This window comes from Cyberlindnera jadinii (genome assembly GCF_001661405.1).
Source record: "Cyberlindnera jadinii NRRL Y-1542 unplaced genomic scaffold CYBJAscaffold_31, whole genome shotgun sequence".
NCBI lineage: Eukaryota > Fungi > Ascomycota > Saccharomycetes > Phaffomycetales > Wickerhamomycetaceae > Williopsis > Williopsis jadinii.
Window position 1 is genome coordinate 1 of NW_017963682.1, and position 22172 is coordinate 22172.

Here is a 22172-nt window from a genome sequence, read left to right on the forward strand (position 1 = left end):
TCCAAACGGTAAGGCACGCAAAGAAACAGAGAGAGGGAAAAAAAAGAAACGATTAAAGTTCCGACACAATGCATTCCACAACTCAATTTTTTTTAGAGGAGAACTCACATGTTCACATGCTGTCTCTACCATTATGCAATAATATGTAGGCATATGTATTGATATGCGCTTATTATAGTAGATATGGGTATGAAGGATGGAGTATTGGTCCGTTTCTATGGATACAGTGCATATGGATACAGGAGGGGACGGCACTGCTCTGGTAAAATATGGTTGGGTAAGTACAACTTAGAAACTATCAAAAATACATTGATCATTATGATAAACTATGAGGATTCTGGACGACAGCCATCTTACGTTGGAGGCGGGTTCATTGAATCTGCCTTTGCTTCTTCCATAAGCTTTCTAGCCTTGTAGTTCCTCTTCTGTTCTGACTTTTTTGGTCGTCCTCTTCCTCTCTTCTTCTCACCTGCGGAAGGAATCCTATTGGAAGAACATGCTATCCTTTGCCTCTTCTTAGAGTTCTTTCTGATGTTACTCATGGTTTCGTTATCACCTTTTAACGCTTGGATCGCCTTCAGTAAAACCTGCGAGTCGAAGTGCTTCACCGCTGATCTGGAAGTTTGAGACGCCGTCTTCCGTATGATACATCTATTGGCCTTTGAAAAACAGCTCTGGTATTCGAATATTGGTGGTGTGTAATTGGAGCGCCTCTTTCTACTGTCCTCATAGATAATCTCTTTGGCAAGTCGTGGCATTGATGGGATAAGGGCGTAGCCGTTGAGAACCCTTCTCATCTTCACACAAGTGATATGTGGACATTCGAAGAATGTATACGCTTGATTGCGACAATGGGAACAACTGTACGTAGACTTTTCTTCTGTTTTCCCCTCTTTTGAGATGGTGCATCGCTTCTCAGTAACAACGGCTGTTCTGGCTCGCAATTGATGATAAACATAAGCACGAAAGTTGACAAACGAATCACGTCTTCTCATCTTCTTCACATAAACTCGCAGTACCTTTAAAAGATCCCTAAGAGACAAACCACAGTCCCACGATACGCTATGCTTGTGAGTCGTCACTTTGGTTCCAGGTGAACTCTCATCAACGGTTACACTAGTCTCTTTGCTATTTAGACAACAAGAAGTGATAATGGTTGTTGAGTACAAGAAATAGCCATAGTTTGTGAGTATCTCGGCATGTTCCGGTTCGTCCTCTTCATCAGCAAAGTTGCTTGCATCATCTGGGTCGCTCCCGTCATCGAAATCGCTGGCATCATTCATTTCATCATCATATTGAGGCATCTGTCTCACTGTATTCCAATCAAAGGTCATGGACTCTGCGAATTTCACCTTGTCGCACTGCATCGACAGCACTTCGACAATGAGATTGGTTGGGTTCAATCGCCTAAACGCAAACATCTCTGCATTCAAAATCTCACAATGATTGGATGTCATAATGTCAAACCTTGGTGTCACCGAATTGTAAAGCTGAAGACCTCTAGCACAGTCTTGCGTGTTGGTGATGAGATTATAAGTACTGTTGACTGTCTCTCTCTTATGCCTCTCAAAGAAAAACCCCTTCATTGCTTCTTGGATTAGTGGGACCTTTTCCGGATCAGATTCAAATATCAACTGGAAAAAGTTATGTTGCATAACCCTTCTATGCCTTGCAATTGTGTACTTGAAGAGGTTTCTTTCGACGTGTTTGGAGCATGCGAAGCTCTCAATCGGAACACCACACCGGGTTCTCAACATATCCAAGGCCTTCTTGATACCCTTATCCTGATCTGATATGATTTGTAATGGGGGAATGCTCTCCTCAGTGATACTATCATTGTGTAATTGCATAGACTCTCGTAACTTCTTCCAATGCGATCCACCATTCTTCTTGAAGAATGTGTATAGGAAGGTGAACCATTCTAATCCACACTCTGCATTCTTTGAAAGTATCATACTCAGGGGAACAAGTCCCTTGGACCCAGCCTGCCCAACAATAGTGTATGATGTAAGGAAATCCTCTTTGTATCCCTGACTATTGTATAAAGACAAATGGCAAGCATCTAATGAGAGTGTTGGTACCAAGCTTTCGTAGAGTTCGTCATCCATAGAGTTGGAAAAGTAGACGCACTTGACTTCATCTTGTGAATAAGATATTAAATCGAGTGCTGAAGAAGTCAGCTTTGAGGATTTTACAGTAACTTTCAACAACTTTGTTGCTTTCTCGGTGTTGAACTTTAGCTTCTTGTCACCCGCCTGTGCAGGCCTCTTCTTATTAGAAAGAACTGTCAGGTTGTTCAGCACTAACTTTTCACCCTGAGAATCGGCTGCAGGACCATCTTCGGGGTGATCACTATTGGCGTCTTCCAATTGTTGTAAAAACTCGTCCTGTGCCTTTTCCCATTCAACATTTGTATCACTAACACTCGGTCCATCTGCATCTGTTGTTGAAGCACAGTCACTCTCCGCTTCTCGCTGATGTCCATCTCCTCTCCAGTCAGAAACTATTCTGGAGAGCTCAGTCGCATCCTCCTTGCTTAGGATGTTGTCGATATACCTGTTATCCCGTAGAAGTAATGCTATTTCAAAGTGCTTCAAACCCTCTAGAAGGTCTTCAGTTTCTTGATTGTCTTGTACCACATCATCAGCTGCCTGGTTATTGCTCTTACCATCATCTGTATGTGAAGTTGAGAGTGCAGTCAATAACATCTGTATCGTGTAATCTCCATTTGCCGTTCTATCTGTGAACTTGGAGAACGATGTCTCCGAGAAGGCTCGTTGAACAGAGTCAAATAGTTAATCCAGTGTTATCGTTAGACCATGATTCATTCTTGACCCTTGTCCCACTTGTCTCACAGTTCTCAACATCGGGCACAATTCCAGTTTGTGCTTCAGAACGATAAATTTCATGAACTTGATACTAAGAGGTATTTGGCATGATGTCCTGATGACACATGTCGAATTCGACAAAACGTCTTCTCAAATCACTTAATACATTTCCCATATTGAAAGAAAAGCTGCTTTCGAGACTGTTGAACAGCTCGATACACGCTTGGAAATGATGTTTACATTCGTTTGGATGGTCTTTTAGGAGTCTTTTCTCCGCCATTGGTGAAGCTGATATTCTCTTCTTCACACATGCGAGCATATCGATCATTCGAGGAGATAGGTACATAACGATGTCCAGGTCTGGTAGAGACATTATGGTTATCAATGATCTGTACTAACCACACATATCTGATGTTTTGTCTATGGATTTGTTTACAATCTCTGTTGGAATTTGTTTCGCGTTTGTGTTGTTGTTTTGACCATGAGGTATGGATGTGGTGTGTGGGTGAAAGGACTTGGAACTACAGATGCCAATGATATCTCTCTTTATTTGCACCAAATTAGCAGGGTGAAGAATTTAAAGAACCCATAGCTTTTAAACCGTCTAATCGCTCCATCAGTGAATTCTAAAGAGAGAATATGTATCATATGTGTATTCCTGTGTGTTTTTGAAATATTTATGTTTCAGTTAATATTTTAGATCATTTTATCTCTGTTCATTTTCTTGCGTTATTCTTGCATTATTCGTGCGTTATTCTTGTTAATTCATGATAAAACTGTTTCTTCTTCACCAAAATTTACCATGGGACTTGGGTATATACCCTAAAGGTTTCATATTAATAAAATTCAATCTTCCTAGATTTCCAAACATTCTATTGTAATTACTCTTGTAAATTCTTTTGCGTTGAAATTTTGTACTACATTTCTTGCTACTTTTCGGGTACCTCAAGCGCGATAGAGGTAACGTTTGAAATGGCTTGACCTTTTGGCTCGACCGTGGAAAAGAGGTATCTAATACTTTCCATACAAGCAATGTAGTGACTAGACAATGATATAAAATTACACTATATTGAATATAGGACCTTGGTAGATATATCCCAGTTATCTTTAAGTACTTTTTTGTTGTCGTGGTTCTCACAAGTTGAGACGCAGTATGACCAACACTTACAAACTCATAACATTTCATCAATATACAAGATCTGGGTGCTATAAATGAAGCCTAACGAGAGGAGACAAAACTTTGCTCATTATATAGCTTCTTGTTGTCGAAATGTGATGTGGCGTATATTGTCATTGTTTTTGGATCAAAGCATCGGTGGCTTAATATCTGCCTGGCAGAAGTCCTTGGAAAAAGATGCCAATGAGCAGGGTATAGCCAATTGAAGATTTTCTAAAGATATACTTCTGATATGTACCGTACATAAAATAGTGATACAATCTATATAACCGACTGTGAACCCCTTGGTGCTTTGATCATTGTAGAGATCAAACATCTTGCTTTTATATGGGGGAAGCAGTGGAACATAAGGGAAGTAAGCGGAGTTAGACCAGAAACTTCAGTGTATATTAAAGCGTCTAGTGTCTTATGTTGATCGTATAGCTAATATAGAGAGTACAAGTCCATTATTATCCCGGCTACCATGGCTCAAACTTCTAGACAATGGTCATTAGTGCTTTTAAGAGTTCATTCATTTTACTCTGGTTTCTGCACGCCAGAAATCCCGTCATGTTTCTTGTTTCATTTTTCCTTGACCTATTCACCATGAAATGAGAAGGATTCAGCTCAGCTCAGCGAAAAGTACCTCTTTGAAAAGTCTAGAATTCTAATCATCAGCTCGAACAAGTGATCTCAAGACCTATCAGTTATCCTCAAGCGAGCTTGAACTGGGTATACTCTCTGCGTTGATTTTAGTCTATGGTACTCTATGATGAAAGTGGAAGCCCTTTCTCAACAGATGTAGCACAATACACTCTTCGTTGTGCGGTTTATGTGCACACTTGATTAGTGCATCTCTTAGATATGGCAGTAAAGATACTGGCTTTCAAGTATCAGTGGGTAGCCATTAAACACTAGATGTATATGGCGTCCACAAGTCATCAAGTCTTGGTTTGTTCAACTAGCCACATACATAAGATTAGGTCAAATTGAACCGAACATTTCAAGTCTGTCAAATGTACACCAAACACATTTGACACTGATCACCCTTAAAACTGAAGAGCGTTATTGAGAGTTATGGTGGTATTGCTTGTAATGAAGCTCAAACAATCTATTGAGCCTGTGCTCTCTGCTTTTATAGTAAGGGCCTCTCACAGTGTGGTAACCTCCTGTGCTAGAATCTACAAGTCATTTAGACGATTTAAACTCTGGTGAATTTTCAAACCAGCTCAATCCAAATGACAGTTTAAATTACGACTGTGGAGCCATTTGTAAACATTGTTTATCAGATGCACAAACTCAGAGTTCCGTAATTCAGAGATGATTGGCCTAAAGATACACTTTGAATTGGAATTGGTCATGAGCGTACAATCTCTCGAAGCCAATTGTTTTCAAGAGAAAACCCTTTCAAATCGTCTTGATTTGCACATTTTTGGGCTTTATTTGACTGATTTCTACACTAAAACCCACCGAATTTTCCTTAGCTACGCTAAGTTTAAACACAATGGCTTATAGATCCCAAAGACTCTATACTCAAGAACAGCGCGGGCTACCTGAGTATTTTTCGATGGCCAAAATACTCAGGTAGCTCGTTCTGGAGCACTGTCGCGCCGCCGGTTAAAAACCCCGGACATGAGTACATCACCTATGGACTGCAAGCCCACAATTCAACAACCTATATCTCAACAATCAGAAGGGATATAGCCATGAAAGTTTGACAGTAGAGATCACAAGGGAACATATATTTCCTATATAGATATTACTACTGTTGTAACCCATTTTTTGGGCGCTCAAAAAATCGTGAAAATGTCTGTTTTCCGAACGGAAACTGGGAATAGGGTGCATCGACCAAAATTACAGAAGAGTTATATCAGGAGCTAATTTGGAGCTAGCTCCACCAATAATGACGGCCAGAACACGTGAATTACACCACTAGATAGAGCGAACATCTGTCTATCTATTCATCGAATTCAATGTTTTGTGTATTCTATCACCATTTAATATTTATATGCATCATGTACGGTGTGTATGTATGGGCTAAACACTCATACTCCCCCTCTGCAGCCGAAAAAAAAGAGGGTACCAGGAGGAGTGCGCTCAATTATTTTACAACTTTAGAGGCTAAATTGCTCACTTCTATTATTGTATTGCAGATTTTATGCATAAGGGAGATATTTACACACGTGTATACATGAAAGACCTAACAATGACGTTATTTCTGTTGAGGATTTCCAAAGTAAGGCTCAATAGTAGTATCCAGCCCAGACGATCCAGTGGTGATTATTCGATACTGCAGTCAGATTCGCAGAAAGTCCTGATACTTCATGGCATACACCTATACGTATTTCAAACACCAGTTCAGCTCCATTTCGCAAGCACAGTTTGTGACTTAATGATCCGAATGACTTCAAACAACAGGCATAATGCATTTTATGCACTTTACACTACATATACGATGCACGATACTGTTTAATTAATCGATGCTGACCTCACGGAGTCTAACCTTAGAAGTTTGTAAAGAGTTGATCAACACCAAATTACCTTTGAGCTAGAGTGTGATCGAAATGGGCCAAATTCTATGAGACGAATCTAAGGTGTACGGTCTCCCATCATTGAAGCGTTATCCCACAGAAAAAAAAATTAAGCAATAATGGTGGCCATCATGGAAACCCATTCTGATTCATCAGCTCCGAATACTATGGTCGGATTATCCCACTCCTATGACTTGGGCTCATTACGTTGCAGAGGAGTTCGAGTGCCCCAGTGACTCTCTTTTGATATGTTATCATGCCTCCCATCGCGAATTACTTCTTTATAATCTAAAGCATGTATGTTGTATCCTAATATAAGGCCATTACAGAACACAAGTTTTTAGAGCTCTGTCCATTTACCTGTGGTTGAGTGATAGAAAAAACTTATATAAGGATTCTACAAATGGGTGGGGGCTTTAAAAACAGTACCCAGTATGAAAAAACTACATGTGAAAAGCACACATTTAACTTCTAAGTTCCCAGCAACTAGGTTTTTCATATGCAAAGTTATACCAACCAGTTCCGTGAGTTTTCCCATAGCGTTGCATAATACATATGCACTATGTATCTATGCATGTGTAGACCGTATGTAGGTCAAGCTTCAATTGTGTTCTGCCCTTTGGTGCTGCTTCCTGTTCCTCATGAATAGTATGCAGTAACAGGTGTTCTCATTTTGTTTGTAAGAACGGCTTATATTTTGTGAACAGTGATGTCAGGCCGCAGTGGTCCGTTACATGAAACCAGAAAATACCGAGGTTTTGAGATCAGACATGATTTTTCGTTATATGATCAAACTACTTGTTGTTGAGCTTCTGATTCAAACTCCAAGTGTTGATTGAACATTGTGGTTTCCTTTTTCTCTTGACTTGCAGGCTGCTGCCGACGAAGATGTTCATATACCCACTAGTAATCATGATATATGCGTATGCAGATCTGTAAGTTTCTGTGTCTTATATTAAGACCGAGGTTGATTGTAATTTAGAAATCGTAAAAGGAAGCTAAAATATCACCTTTCAATAAAAGCCTCGAAGTTTCAACACGCTTGTAAGTGCCTAACCGGCATGTACTTGCAAGTACTTTGAAAGCTGCCATATACTGCAGATTACTATGTTCATGTTCATAAACCAATTGGGCATAGAGTTCAGGTGTCGGCCGCGTCTGGGCTTTGTGCTTTGTATACATCAAGTTTGATACACAACACAGCCATTTAGTTCAGATTCCAACTTGCCAGGAAGCAGAGCTGCAATGTGATAAGCGGTTCAATTCCTCGACTGCATGTGTATGAGACCACAACAGTACCATGTTGGTAGTTTTGGCCACCGACTTGAAAGTTCTAGCTACTACTGGGCTCTACAGACATGGGTGCTCGCATGGGCTTCAACCAACGCCAAAATACTATGATTAACCAATATTGTGGTTTGCTTCTGTTACACGAGCTGTACATTGATGTTGTGTCCTTGAAAAGCATCTCATGCATAGACTCATTATATGGATATTAAAATTTAGATTTGTCAGTATTGGAACTTTAGCGACTCGTGAGTGGCGACCGCGTGACTTACCCTTCCCCAACTAGCATTATCACTGCTGATCACAATTTAAGATTCCTACCAACTTCGCAAAGCAGAGCGTCCAGTTGCACGAATGACCTTGTAACATTACCCAGTGGGATGCATATCGCGTATTAATTTTGACGATTAGTACTGATTTCCAAGTGATCAGCGGTCATTATACCACTCTGCACGTTGAAGATGGTGGGCTTCCTAACAAATAATCATCAAACATATTAAGGTTTTAAGGAACAATGTAGTACGAGGCACATGCGTCGTTGCTCTACAATAAGTTATGATATTATTACTCACGGAACATGGTCGCTGCGTATCTAAAGAACACAAAGGTCCTTATCGATTTAGCCAGTTCTGATTGACTACATGTGCTTTAAATCAAAGTAAAATGAGCCATTACTACACTTAGAGAGGAATACTGATGATGTCTAATCTCCTCTTTGGGCGTGTGTATATAACGTCCAGGAGTTTTCTCAACGATCTAAAGTATGCCACTGTACCCCTCAAATGCTTCAGTTTCTGAAATCATCAGGAGTGACAAGGCGACTCAGCAGCCTCCTAGCTCCGGAGATATTCAGTGACGCTGAATTGAAACAAATTGTAGATCCGACAAGCCTAAGGCTCTAAAAATTCATGCGTATGGTGATTGGGGTTAATGAGGTCGAGGTGTTCATATGTATAGCTAACAATGCACTATGGCATAAAGGCTGTTAGCAAATCATGAGCTAGTGTAGGGCAGCCAGTCCTTCAGTCCCACTTCACAACGACATAGCTGAAGCTCCCCATACGACTCGAGAGGATGACGAATGGAATATATACGTAGGTATTATACTTGTCTCACATGGTGTATACATCTATACCGCTCCCAACTTCAAAATCACGCTTTATGACAAGCTGTGGTTTGTAGTGTATCCAATGAGTGTGACCTCCACAAGAACATTCGTACTGGTACATTGATCGCCATATGTACGATTTTGTTGGGTTAAATTGGCCAATTCTATGGAATCACCAAGCTCAACAACCCACGAACTGCGCCCAGTAATGCTACGGTAAAATGAATGGACCTCACAGTCCGCTTGTAAGTCTACGCAAACCAGACGAATGAGCCAAAGTTCAACAAATCTACGAGTTGGTTTTCACCGCGGTTTGAAATACTCAAAATCTTGATTTCTCTGTCGCATGGACCAAAATCAAAACGCTTGAATATACATGGCATGATACATTTACATCAAGACCTCAGCCTCGGTACCAGTGCCTCGCAAGTACTATCCTCTCCCATGATCCTTAATAAAGTTCATGGCCTGTATCGAATAATGATGGGCCTGGACAGCAATGATCCTGCAGTAGAAGAATATACAACATGTACCTCATACATTACTACAGGCATATTCACCGCCTATAATCTAATCTTGGACTCTTAGGCCATAGTTAACAGGCAAATCTGTTTACTTGAATAGATTCAACTCGATACAGGGGAAAATAGTACAGGCCGAAATACTCAGCTTTGTGCATAGGAGCATATGTTTTGGGTTCTGTAGCCAGTCTGATATTCTCCCTTTGGCTTCGTGACCGAAAAAATTCTTTGAATTATTATTACTAAGCATTAGGTACTGTCGACATCACTCAAAAGGGAACTTGATGTAAGCTTCATTCTCTTCACTTTAAGGTTTAGAGAAAAAGCACCTTCGCCTTCTATTTTTCGTATTTTATTGTCTAAGAGTTATCTTATTGCCATTATTCATATTACTTGTAAAAACGTTCCCAATACACTCCACGTGGAGAGTAATATACCATGCAATGATTGGTTGTGCAGTAAATCGTGGCGTCTATATCTCTTGAGGATTATAAGCTGAACCCCGAGGAGCACACCAATTACAGTGGTAATGCAAGAGCCTGGCTATCATGTGCCTCAAAACAAGGCGGCTCGTATTGTGCAAAGTTAGAGGGAATGTCAGCACTGTACTGCAAGATTAATCCAGATTTGAGATAGAATACCTTCTGGGTTACCAGTAGTGATCGACCACCGATGAAACACGAAACGATTCATCCGAGAGGACCTGTAAGGCTGCAACTTCTAGATCGAGCCCATGTTATTTCGGTGTAGGGCTGAAAGGAAATAGGCACATCAGTTCATCAAAATTCATACATATGCTGGACCGAATTAGTACATGGAGCATAGTGCTTTTCTCTACTCTAACGTGCTGGAGCTTTGAATCCAATTCACAAAGTTTAATTGAACCGTTGTCGAGGAGACACGTCATACTACGGTACTGAAGTCGGTCAATTTCTAACATGCGCCGCTGTAGGGTTATTGCCAGCCAGGACTTTATTTCCTATTAAATCCGCAAAGGCGGACAAAAGTGCGGGTTATTTGGTTCAAGCTTATACCAATGGGGTGACATGTTTTAGAAAAGATTTTCAACGCAGAGACTGGCAAAGATCCACTTATTTGATGGCGAAATTTACGTTAGCTTTGTCTTTGGGCACCATACCGTTGAATGCCCAAGTTCTTTCTGTCTTTCTCTTCCAAAACCCCGACTGCATGTTATTAATTGGACAGAGTGAAATTCGCACATTAAGGTTAACGAATTATGGGTCATGACGTTTCCAGGTGTGTCTAGAGGCCGATGAAATTTCATATCAAGTACACATCAGGCCTATCGGTCATCCATTACTAAGAACCCAAGTAAAAGGCTAAGAAAAAACATCCTAGTAGCACAAGTGTCTCATCTTCTTGATGTTCAAGGCTCAGTGGAAATGACTTAGTTGGCTGGTAAGTGGATCCCATCAGACACACACACATCTGTACTACGCATATCGCCTTGCTTGTTAATTGACCAATTAGTACACGCTTTTGTCGTGTGTGAATTGCCCGTTTGGTGAGTGCTAATACGGCTCGAGTGGTGTAAAGGTTGCCGTGCGTAGAATAAAAAGCAATCACCTGCAGTTTTGTTTTGGTGAATTTGACACAATCCGAATTCACATCTGGAAAAGGAGGCCGAAATGACCATTGAACCACAGTTCACAGGCCAAAGATATATCAGCAGAGCTGGTGAAACCTGTTGGTGGTTGACAGACTTTGGTTTATACCCAAATGGGTGTTTAACCTGAGCAACTGTGTTCTATGGGGAAAATCTCCACGCATTTCAGGTACAATCAACTTTAAAGCTCCGATTAGCAATTTTAACACCGACGTTAAGACTCAAAGTAGGATACAGGCTGATCAATCAGCTGCACTAAACAGCAAAATATCTCTATTAGTCGACACCTGAGGGCCATCACTTAGAGTTATCGTTCAATCCTTGCACCAATAGCCATGAAGTGTGATGATGACATCTGAGCAATGTTAATGAAGTGAAATTGGAGACAGCAAATTTGAGCAAACTTTAAAGACTCCTAAGAGAAAAAGGATAATCATCCATAGTGTATGATAGCTCAATTAAACAATGTACACTCTTTAGCCATAAGCATTTAGACTTTTCGTAGAAAAGATGAACGCTGAAATACCATGCTTCCATTGGATTGCTTCAAATATCATGCGTCAACTCCACAGGAGATGAGTGCTATATATAAAACACGAGCAACACCATGGTGTTTTGTCCTTTAAAAGGTGCAATATAGTGATACATGCATAAGATTCAGGTACACTCTCCAGGTACAATTACTTCATATTGCTCCAGGTTTTAACTGATTGACAATGCGTTGGCCTTACTTCATCTCCCTCGTGGCTCTACTGGGAGCTGGATTATTGCTATTCTTTAACATTCTATGCGGCTCCACAACTGCGACTCCAATCAACAAGTGGTATTGGCTTGAAGCAGGAACAGAACTAATCCCTGGTGCACATCCAGTGACTAGATGGACAAGCTACAACTCCTGTGGTGTGTCCAATGGACACAATGTTGACTGTACTGATTCTTCTCCAGCGTATCCAATGTCCCCTGTCTCAAACTTTGACACAACCGAGGGCGTTCCCAAAGGGCTGCAATCAAGAAAGGGAACAACGTATTACCTCTCTAAGACTGGCTGGGCTTTCCTGCTAATTGGTTTGCTATTCACGTTGTTGGCGCTGATCCCAAATCTCTTTAGCGTTTGCTTGCCATCAATGCGTTTGCTAACTGGCACACTCGAGGTTTTTACCATACTTGCTCTTTTATTCATTGCGCTTTCAGCAAGTTTGCTTACAGCTGGTTACGTCAAGGCTCGTAATAGCTTTAGGGATGCGGGGCATTCAACAAGTTTGGGTCGTACAATGCTGGCATTTATATGGACCTCTGTCTTCTTGTTGGCAGTTGCTAGTTTAGTCAATATCTTTGGAATCTTTACAAGAAACAAAATGACTGACAGAGAAAAGAAATACACAGATAACTACGACATTACTTCTTCGAATCATACCTATATTAATGATTATTCTGGGGAGAAACCGAAAAAGAAAACGTTTGGCTTTCTAAGAGGAGGCAACCATGGACAAGAAGTGGTTGACAATGTGGGATACACTGGCAGTGAACCAGTCGATCAGCTCCATAACACTAGAACAGTGGGTGGTGATGCACCACCTTATAGTTCCGGCCAGTTGAGAGGCACTGAATCTTCTGCAAATACAAACCTGGCTACTGGTACAGTTGTTGCTGGTGATTCAGCTACTGGTTTAGCACACCACCAACAGAGCCAGATAAGAGCCATTGAAGGTCAACAGTCTGGCACAGGTTCAAGTTCGACAGCAAAGGCGCCTCCGGGAGATTTGTACAACTCAGGTGCCACTACAGCTCAAAAGCTGGTGGATAGTGCCATGGACACTTCTGCTGTAATTGGGGGAACTCAACGTGGCGTTCACACTACCTCATCACGTTCTCAGTACGGCAATCTTGATGAACGTGAGCTAGAAGAATTTAAGCGTTCTCAAGCACGTGAGGCTACTGATGCCTTTGAAGCTACTGCAACCACTGAAGCCACTGGAATTGCCGGTTCTACAGGAGCTTATGGCACAGGTAGAGGTACTGCTTACGATACTTCTTACAACACTGCTGATATTTCCAAGGACAAGAACATCACCTATGTTGGCACTGGTGAAAATTTGGAAGACTGGCGCCAGTCTAAGAACACTGGTGATCCTAGTCCTTCAACATCGGGTGGTCAATATGAAACAACTGGTGTGCACGGCGGACAAGGCCTAAACCAACACAAGACAGCCGGTGTGAAACAAACCTGTGATTCACGCAGTTCTCCAGATCAATCAAAGGAGAACAATCTTGATGACGAAGCAAACAAAGCCAAACAGCAGAAGGCTTATGATTTGGGAGTCAACGCTGGTGCTTACGCTGCTGGAAAGAAAGCTGGGTTGCAACATGTGAAACAACAATACCAGCAAACTTCGCTTGGTGGCAGTGATGGAAATGACCATAGTCAAGAGGTTGGAATTCCTGCTCATTCAACTGGTGCAACTGTTACTCAGGGACAACACACCCAGAGCAGTCAAACTCCAAAGAATGGTTCTCACTCAAAGACAGGCAGTAATGAACACTTGGATGAAGTATATGAACAAAGTTACAAAGAGGGTGCTTACGCTGCTGGAATCAAGGCAGGTCAAGAGGCAAAGAGGGACAAGTTCTCCTCTTCTGATGCTTCCAAGTCCCTCAGTGGTACTCACTCAAAGGATAAGACCGATGAGAAGCTTCAGAAGGTTTATGACGAGCACTATAAAGCTGGTGCCTATGTTTCTGGTTTAAAGAGTGGACATCAAGAAGCATTGAACGCTGGCGATGAATCTCATGTACCTGTTGAGAAGTCATATTCTGCTCCAGGTAAAGGTGCCTCTGGTGTTTCTGGCTCTCCTGGATCTGCTGGTGTTGGTGGTGCTTTCTTAGCTACTGGCAAGGAGAGTGACCAACGCAAAGGTAGAACTTCCGATACTCAAGCTTATGAACCATCTGAACAAGCAAGAGACAATACCAAGGCCAACCAAGGCTCTGGTGGTCAGACACTCGCTTACCATGGCGGTGATGAACAACATATTACTGCTGGTGAATCTGATGCCACCTTTACAGATGCCTTTGGTTCGAAGAAACGTGATGTTAGTGGTGGTGAGAATTCAAGCGAAAAGAAAGGATCAGGTAAGGGAATCTTGGCTACTGCTGCTGGTATGCTTGGTCTTGGTGGTGGTGCTACTACTAGTGGATCAACTGAAGGTGAGGACCAGGAGGTTAACTATACTGGAAAACCAGATGCTGGTCCAGGTGCTACACTCTCTGGTGCTAATGCCGAAAAGGTTGAAAAGGCTAAGGCGTATGATTCCGGCCATCATGAGAGCAAGAGCACAACATTGCCAGTTCAACAACAAGGTTCCAGACACGTTGCTCAGACTGGTGTTCCAGATAACTCTGCAAAGAATGCAGCTCAGGCTGCCACCACCAGTTCAATGGGCCATTATGTTGAACCAGCTGAAGGTCCAGCCTCCCGTGTGGAGGATACTTACAACAGTGCCCATATTGGTTCCAAGAGTAGAGGCAATGATTTCACCACCACATCTGGATATACTCCAACGGAGTATTATGAACGCAAGACTGGACATGGTGTTGATTCAAGTGATGTTGATCCTCAAACCTGGAACAGTGGTGATAGAATCACCGAAACTGGTGCTTTCACCTCTTCCACTGGCCGTGATGCTTCTTCATACACAGTAAATCCTTCTTCTTGGAAGCATACCAAAGATACCACCAAGACTGCTGATGATTTTGATGACAATCATGACAGTCACAGATCTCATCAACACAGTGGAGCTAAGCATGGCCACACAGAAGATTCCCAGAGAGATGTCGCAGGCCGTGGTACCGGTGGTGCTGTAGATGCTGCTGTTGCAGCTGGCTACAAGTCTCGTGGTGGTGTTGATGAGAGCCACTCCACTTCTAAACCATCCACCACAACTACCAAAGAGGCACGAGACAAGGATTTGGGGACCGGTGGTATGGCTGCCATCAAGGGAAAGAGTGGTGATACATCTACCACCAGTACCAGTGATATTTCGGGCAAAGGACATGGCAAGTCAAAGTCTACTGACTACGACAGAGTTGGCGAACAGTCTGGAGTTGATAAGAGTTACAGAACTGCTCCAGATACCAGTGCAATCAAGCCAGTTGTTGATCTCACGAGAAACCGTAATCCAATTGCTGAGGGCATTGCCAGTGCCAATTTGGATAAGCCAGCAGACATCCACGCCTCACATGCTGCCTACGAGTCAAACACTGCCCAGAAGCTCAGAGGCGATGATGTGAAGCCTTCAAGCACACCTGGGGCTCCAGTTGGATTGCATTCGCAGCCAAATAGAGAAGACGACTCGTACTCCAGCTCTAGTCGTGGAGGTGATTTAATGAGCAAGAGTCAAGCCATTGGCGACTCTGCTAGCTCTACGTATGGCAGCGAAGGCGGAGACTTCCAGGAAGTGACGAGCACTCCGCGTTACACCACCGACACCAAGGCTCATGCAAACCGTGCCAGCTTGGACCCTCGATCTGAACCACGAGCCGTTGAAGAGGCCAACAGGGAGGCTGCAGAGGCTCAGCACGAGACAAGTTTTGTTAAGCAGGTCATCAACAGCGCCAAAAATGTCATCTGAGGTGGAACCGTGCGCTGGCCTTCCGTTTTGCTGTTCTCTTAAGTGATGCTATGTAAATGAAATTGATGTTTGTTTTAGTGAGCACAACGTGTAGGCGAGTAGTGGTTGATTAGTGGTGTATACACGTTCTACAGTGTCCTAGGCAAGGCTCCGTTGACCGCTGGCCGTTGCCCATAGCCCGTGAGCCCTTGTGACGCTGGAGCATCCCACTTTGCAACCCGGCAATCAGGATAACCACTCATTCGGCGCAAGGTGGCTTAAGGTTAAACACCGAGCAGTCGTAGCCTCATGAAAACATCAAATTTCATTTCTACAGCCCTCCTTACATCAAAACCGTTATGTTTTGTCCCGACCTTCGTCCATTTCTACTACCAAGGCGTGTTCTTCGGCTAATCTCTAAGGAATTTCATGTACCGAGCCGTTATGGGTGCGTTTTTCTCTTCTCCGACGCTGCGTTCTGGTGAAAGCAAGGAGTTGATGGTGTAGCGAGTAGACAGTAGGGCAGGGCATATAGTTCTAGCAGCTTTGGTAGCGCCATTTTTCCGTCAGTGAAGAGAAGATTATCACCAGGCATATTTGTTCGAATTAGTCGGTAGAAGAACCACGGGATGGCTACGAAGTTTGATACGCTAGTTGAAGGTCGAGAGGTTCCGGTGCCTTCGTATACACCGGAGAATAAGTACATTGAAGAGACGGTGGACCACGATGGTGTGACTTTCTATACGACGTTCTGGGTAAGTGTCTCTTTCTCGCTCTGTGACGGTCTGTACACATGTTCTAACACGGTGGGGGGATAAAGCCTACTCCGAAGGATAAGCAGTCCAAGGGACGTGTTGTTTTCGTCCATGGGTTCTGTGAGTATGCCAAACTGTACGTCAGGCTCTTTGACCATCTAGTGAGACACGGGTATGAAGTGTTCTTCTTTGATCAGAGAGGCTCAGGCTGGACCTCTCCAGGAAAACAGCAGGGAGTGACTAAGGCAGAGCAGGTGATGAGCGACCTGGACTTCTTCTTGGAGAAGAACATTGGAGAGCTGGGTCCTGACGAGCCTCTTTTCCTAGGAGGGCACTCCATGGGTGGTGGTATCATCTTAGACTATGGAATCTGTGGTAAACATGCTGATAGACTAAGTGGAATATTCACCACTGGACCTCTTATCCAACTGGTGAAGGGAATGAAACCACCTTACTATCAAGAGTTGGCTTTGAGAATGATTGCCAAGGTGCTGCCAATGTTCAGGTTCGAAGTGGCCACCATCACCATTGACAAGATAACATCCGATCCCGAATGGAGGAAATTTGTTGAAGCGAACCCATTGTTGAGTCCAACGTGGTGTACATTGGGTCAGATGGTTGGTATGTTGAAAAGAGGTGATGATTTGTCGAACCCAGAGTATATCAAGGGTTATTCAAAAGTGCCTTTATTCATTATTCATGGCACGGATGATAAGATCAACGATCCAAGGGCATCCGAGAAGTTCATCAAATTGGCTCCAATTGAGGATAAGAAGCTATTGCTAATTCCAAATTGTCAGCATTCGATCTCCATCGAAGCTCAAGAGCAATATGAAACCATGAGAACAGCATTGTTTGAATGGTTGGACCAACATCGCTAGTTGCTAACGTGCTCTATAACTTTCTTGATCTGACAGCTGAATCGCTATGCTGTTTATTGCTCTTTATTGCTCTTTAATATACTACTTAATACAACATCCACTTAGAAATCATCTCCAAAAACTCCACAGTGAACACCACAACAAATGGAGTTAATACACCAACGCTTTCTCGCACATTGGTGAAGAACAATTGACAAAACGAGACAATTTGCCTAAACAGGGAGAATTATGCACAACGATACAGAACAGGACATAACAAAACTAAATGCATATGACGTAAATTACGCAGACAGTTCGGCCATTCAGTTGTGCAGTATTACTTCTGAGAAATGCTGAATGAGTTTAGTTACTGACCGAAAGTCAATGTCGATCTTTACTGCCTTGTTCATCAAAACACCCGAGACCACTTCTAAGCTTCCAGATCATTCCATATTGACGTATATGCAGAAAGCCCGTCGAACGAGTCTTCTGAGATGGCATTATACAGAAAGATTAGAAAAGGACTGCAAACATGGACAACGCCTGAGAGATTTGAAACATTGCTGATTTGAGGTACCTATGAATACGAACATGTGGGGGTGACCTAATTTACTGCACATTTCTAGAATTTTCAATTCAGGTCTACTAAACTTCGAAAGCCTTTCTCCTTGGAGCAAGATATTACGATGAGCTATGCTACTTGCTAACAAATAAGGTGAAACCTGCAAATCTTGCATGATGGACTCTGTACTCCTCAGGAATGATCACTTGAATGTACGATTATTTATATTCCTTACCCATGAAGACCTGCTGTAGATGCGACAACACTATTGAACAACTTATCAGGATCATTGTCAATCATACTTTGATAACTCTGAAGGAAACTTGGTGTACATGGCTCCAAGATTAATATCTCGCTCTTTACGTCGTCTTTAGCAGTGTGAAACTCAGTGTTTTGAGAGCATATAACTATCAAAATTCTACGGTGTGTGTAAAGTGCACATTCCTGTTGAACTCACAAACTTATGATCAACATGTGAATAGCCCCACCATACACAGCAAGTCCAATTATATTACGAAGTGGTTACAAACAGATGCGTTTGGTGTCTGCAGTGTGCTTAGGCAGAAGTGGCACTTTTCCCGATGTGCCTAATGTGCCACGTTATACGTTGTGCTCACGTTTAAGCCATGATACCAATCACAATTGGAATGTCCTCTAATGTAAAAGTTACACGGCTTTTAATTCTGCGGTGGATCGTCATTGCCCACTTTTGTCTTTGAGCTCCAAAACTTCACGTAATTCATCAAGGATCTTCGGATAAGTAGCAACTTTTAAGCTTACAGTACATATGTTGAAGTTAGGCATGCTGGGAATGTTGGGACATTTCACGGGCATTGAAAGCGAAAGATCTGTCTGAGGGAATGTTAATTAATCAACAGTTTATAGATATGCAATATTACACTGGACACCAGATGAGCTCTGGATTACTCAGTAGGCAATGGATTGGCCTACACGATTACCAATGAGGGTCTGCTCGTTTCACAACCTGAAAATTCTAGCAGTTACCATAAAACTGTATATAAGTAATTGGAAATCCAGAAGATTTTCCCTCATGATACTTTCAGATTGAAGGCAATTCGGAATTTAAATTGAGATCGGGTCATAGTTCTTGTGAACGCACGGCAGATCTCAGTCACAGGCTTAGTTACGTGCTTCAAGTCTTGACTGTCGGGTGTTTGAAGTGTACATAGCCATATCTACATCAGTAAAGAGTTGTGTTCGATTACCCAACAGATACTTTCCCATGTCAACTGGGAGCTTGCTTAACACCCTCATCTTCCACACTATCCTTAATTCCACCGGTTCTTTTACATATTGAGGGACCCCAAAGCTTGAGTTCAGCTTGATATCGATTATAAATGTGCCCATGAAATAACATTGGTGAACGCCCAACAAACGGAACACTGAAGAGTGCGTGCAATTTGTTAGGGGGCTTGCATAAATGATATCATAACAGTCACACTTAGAGTAGAATAGATACGAAGGTTATGGCTTCTTTCCGTGAAAGTTCTGAACTTATGCACACTGCATATTGCGTTACGCACACCACGATTTTGGTTTGATTTATCCAATGAAGCAGGGCCCGCCAAAACAACTGCCTTGAATCTTGATCAACATTCTAAAAAACAAACCATTGTACACATTATGATGCATTGTTTGCAGAGGTTAGATCAAAGTGGAGTAACAAGTTGAGGTTACCCAAGTTGTTAAACACACTTCTATCAAAGTACGACACTTAAAAACACACTCTATATGGCCGGTAATATGTGCTTGTGTACGTGTGTGTGTCCGTACCGACATAGCTCGAACTGGCCGTACTTCGCTCTCACATCCACCAGCTTCACCAGTGCTACCATGATTTCCTGATCTCTATAGAGCCCGTTGATGGGTTCTAAGAGGTCTATGAGGTCTATGGTAGCACTGGTTACTATCCCGGTGGAGGAGCAACGTACTGGTACACTACAATGGGCCAAGCCATGGTGGATACCGTACAACTGCATCTGTACGTAATCCCTCCAGGTGGCCGGGTTGATATATGCGGACGATATCTAACTCTCTAACTCCAGCCACGTCGATAGTCATTGGTGTCACGTTTGGGCTCAGGCTTCCATCACCAGCAACAATGACAACCACACTTGAGTTCAGACTGAGGTCATCTAAAGAAAGTTGGACAGACTTCCCTAAGACAATCTTCATCCTGGACAGATCTCGTGTGATTGACACTCTCGCAGTCGACAACTTCTGATAGCCTCGAAGTAGCTACCCAAGACTTCATCTTCCATCACCAACGGCAATCATGACAACCACAGTTGAGTTCAGAACGAGGTCATCTAACGAAAGCTGGACAGACTTCCCTCAGAAAACCGTCATTCTGAACTGATCTCGTGTGATTGACAATCTCGCCGTCGACAACTTCCAATGGACTCGAAGTAGCTACCCAAGACTTCATCTTCCATCACCAGCAGTCTTGACAACCACACTTGAGTTCAGATTGAGGTCATCTAACGAAAGCTGGACAGACTTCCCTAAGACAACCTTCAACCTGGACTGATCTTGTGTGATTGCCAATCTCGCAGTCGACAACTTCTGATAGCCTCGAAGTAGCCACCCAAGACTTCATCTTCCATCACCAGCAGCAGTCATGACAGCCACACTTGAATTCAGACTGAGCTCATCTAACGAAAGCTGGACAGACTTCCTTCAGACAACCGTCATCCTGGACAGATCTCGTGTGGTCAACTGAACATCCAATGATAAGATCGCATCATGGACCCGAAATCTGAGAGCAAGCGCAACTGTACTTCTTCAGCATCACAACTTGTGAGAAACCTCAAGACGATAACATCCCAAAAGTACCAAACCTCTATCAATATCCTTCAGCTAGGAGAGCCCTCACCATCTGTCGACCTTGTGCCTTATACATCCTGTTGTAAGTCAGTGATCTGGTAAATGCTAATCAGCCAACACAGTGACCATACAAAGCAGGTTGACCAAACTCACTTTGTTCTGCCGTTGCTCAATAGTCTTCACGTACTCCCAGTAATGATGATGTACTAGGCAGTATACCCTAAGATGTGTCAAGGTGATAACTTTGAAGGAGGTGGACAGGCTCCAACAAGGGTCATCAGCCTTTGTTGCCATCTTTCGGGATTTGTGGGAAAGAGTGGAAAGAGTGGAAAGAGTTGAAGAACAATTTTTGAGGATTCAGAGCTAGTTAAATATTCAAGACAGTGCTTTTGTGCACTTTACATTTGAGTGTGTTATCTTGGTGGTTGCTGGGGTTTTGTGAAATATGCAGCTCACTGTGCGTGCCTGAAGGCAGAATGCACGAGTTTGAGTTAAATTGTACTGGGAATATAGCTGTTCACCATACAATCCGTCTCTCTGTGTACTGGACTATTGTCAATTTTTAGTTTACTTCATGCGTCTCATCATGCACTTCATCATGTATATCGTCTATCGTTTCCATAGTGAATAAGCCTTTGTGTGACATGCTATTGATTTGATTCGTGCAGAGAGTTTTCACATACACAGCTTAAGGTTATGCTACACATAATCACTATGCATCTAATACACCAGCTGTTGCTTAGTGGAGACTATCGACTTCATGGTGGGATCTTCATTGGTACTGTTGAGTGATTCCGGTAAATCTCGAATCACCGCTACCTTCGCGATGAACTTGTATAATAAATAAACTATCACCGGTTATGTGTCAATATTTGACCGAGAATTGTAAAAGCCAGGGGTCTTGCTGCCCATGCTGGAAAGCTTGAACATGAGTCTCTAAGATGTTCAGAGTGCATCAACCTTAGTTGAGTCCCTTCGATTATCAATTGCGTCTCGAAGTTTCTCGTGACTTTCACAAAATTGTTTTTAATGCGATCAACTGAAAAAATTATGCAATAATTCTATTATTATCTCAAAACGTCCTGCCATGTCCATCTGATAATAAAAACTTCACACTAAAATTCAATTGAAATTTGTGTAATAATTCTCAGTGTAAATTCTTATGACTTTGTAAACTTGAATTGATTATGCTAAACATGATTATGGTTAAATATAACACAGCATTGTATTATTATGATGATATTTAACAGTAGAGCAAAGCTAGGCTTCAGAGAGATCGTTTGTAGCTAGCCTGAAACATGATTACCAATTCTAAGTTTAAAGCATTATAACATGTGGTCTATAGCCGACTTTCTCAACATGGAAAAAGAAAAGACTATGACTTCCCCAGCAAGTCTCCACAATACAAACAAAGTCACGTATACTGCGACCTTTTGATCATATTCTTAGAAGCATGCATGGTTTAATCCACCTGCAGATCATA

General features: G+C 42.4%; 5 protein-coding genes across 5 annotated transcripts; 2 read left to right on the forward strand and 3 right to left on the reverse strand.

Moving 5' to 3' along the window:
* Positions 1–412: 412 nt before the first annotated feature.
* CYBJADRAFT_170065 (uncharacterized protein) lies at positions 413–2708 on the reverse strand (the record flags this gene model as incomplete). Its single annotated transcript, XM_020216054.1, has 1 exon — positions 413–2708. A coding segment is annotated over one exon (2296 nt), but the record flags the coding sequence as incomplete, so codon positions are not given.
* A 105-nt stretch (positions 2709–2813) lies between these two features.
* Positions 2814–3246, reverse strand: CYBJADRAFT_69092 (uncharacterized protein). Its single transcript, XM_020217863.1, has one exon. The coding sequence runs from the start codon at positions 3199–3201 to the stop codon at positions 2920–2922; it is 282 nt and encodes a 93-aa protein (XP_020067690.1). The 5' UTR covers positions 3202–3246; the 3' UTR covers positions 2814–2919.
* An 8561-nt stretch (positions 3247–11807) lies between these two features.
* On the forward strand, positions 11808–12458 carry CYBJADRAFT_114039 (SUR7/PalI family protein; the record flags this gene model as incomplete). The annotated part of the gene is made up of 1 exon (XM_020212157.1): positions 11808–12458. A coding segment is annotated over one exon (651 nt), but the record flags the coding sequence as incomplete, so codon positions are not given.
* A 3556-nt stretch (positions 12459–16014) lies between these two features.
* YJU3 (acylglycerol lipase) lies at positions 16015–17402 on the forward strand. Its single transcript, XM_020216055.1, is given in 3 exon segments — positions 16015–16420; positions 16486–17355; positions 17366–17402. 2 exon segments carry the CDS (start codon positions 16295–16297, stop codon positions 17299–17301), a joined length of 942 nt encoding a protein of 313 aa, XP_020067692.1. The 5' UTR covers positions 16015–16294; the 3' UTR covers positions 17302–17355; positions 17366–17402.
* Positions 17403–20436: 3034 nt separating this feature from the next.
* CYBJADRAFT_170078 (uncharacterized protein) lies at positions 20437–21302 on the reverse strand (the record flags this gene model as incomplete). The annotated part of the gene is given in 2 exon segments (XM_020216056.1): positions 20437–21016; positions 21027–21302. A coding segment is annotated over 1 exon segment (185 nt), but the record flags the coding sequence as incomplete, so codon positions are not given.
* Positions 21303–22172: the final 870 nt, after the last annotated feature.

What these genes read in the sequence shown, in the direction of transcription:
- CYBJADRAFT_69092 (XM_020217863.1), bottom strand. Translation starts at nt 3,201, where the DNA reads ATGTCTCTACCAGACCTGGACATCGTTATGTACCTATCTCCTCGAATG.
- YJU3 (XM_020216055.1), top strand. Translation starts at nt 16,295, where the DNA reads ATGGCTACGAAGTTTGATACGCTAGTTGAAGGTCGAGAGGTTCCGGTG. An exon ending in CTTTCTATACGACGTTCTGG is followed by an intron (nt 16,421 to 16,485) that starts GTAAGTGTCTCT and finishes GGGGGGATAAAG; the next exon opens with CCTACTCCGAAGGATAAGCA.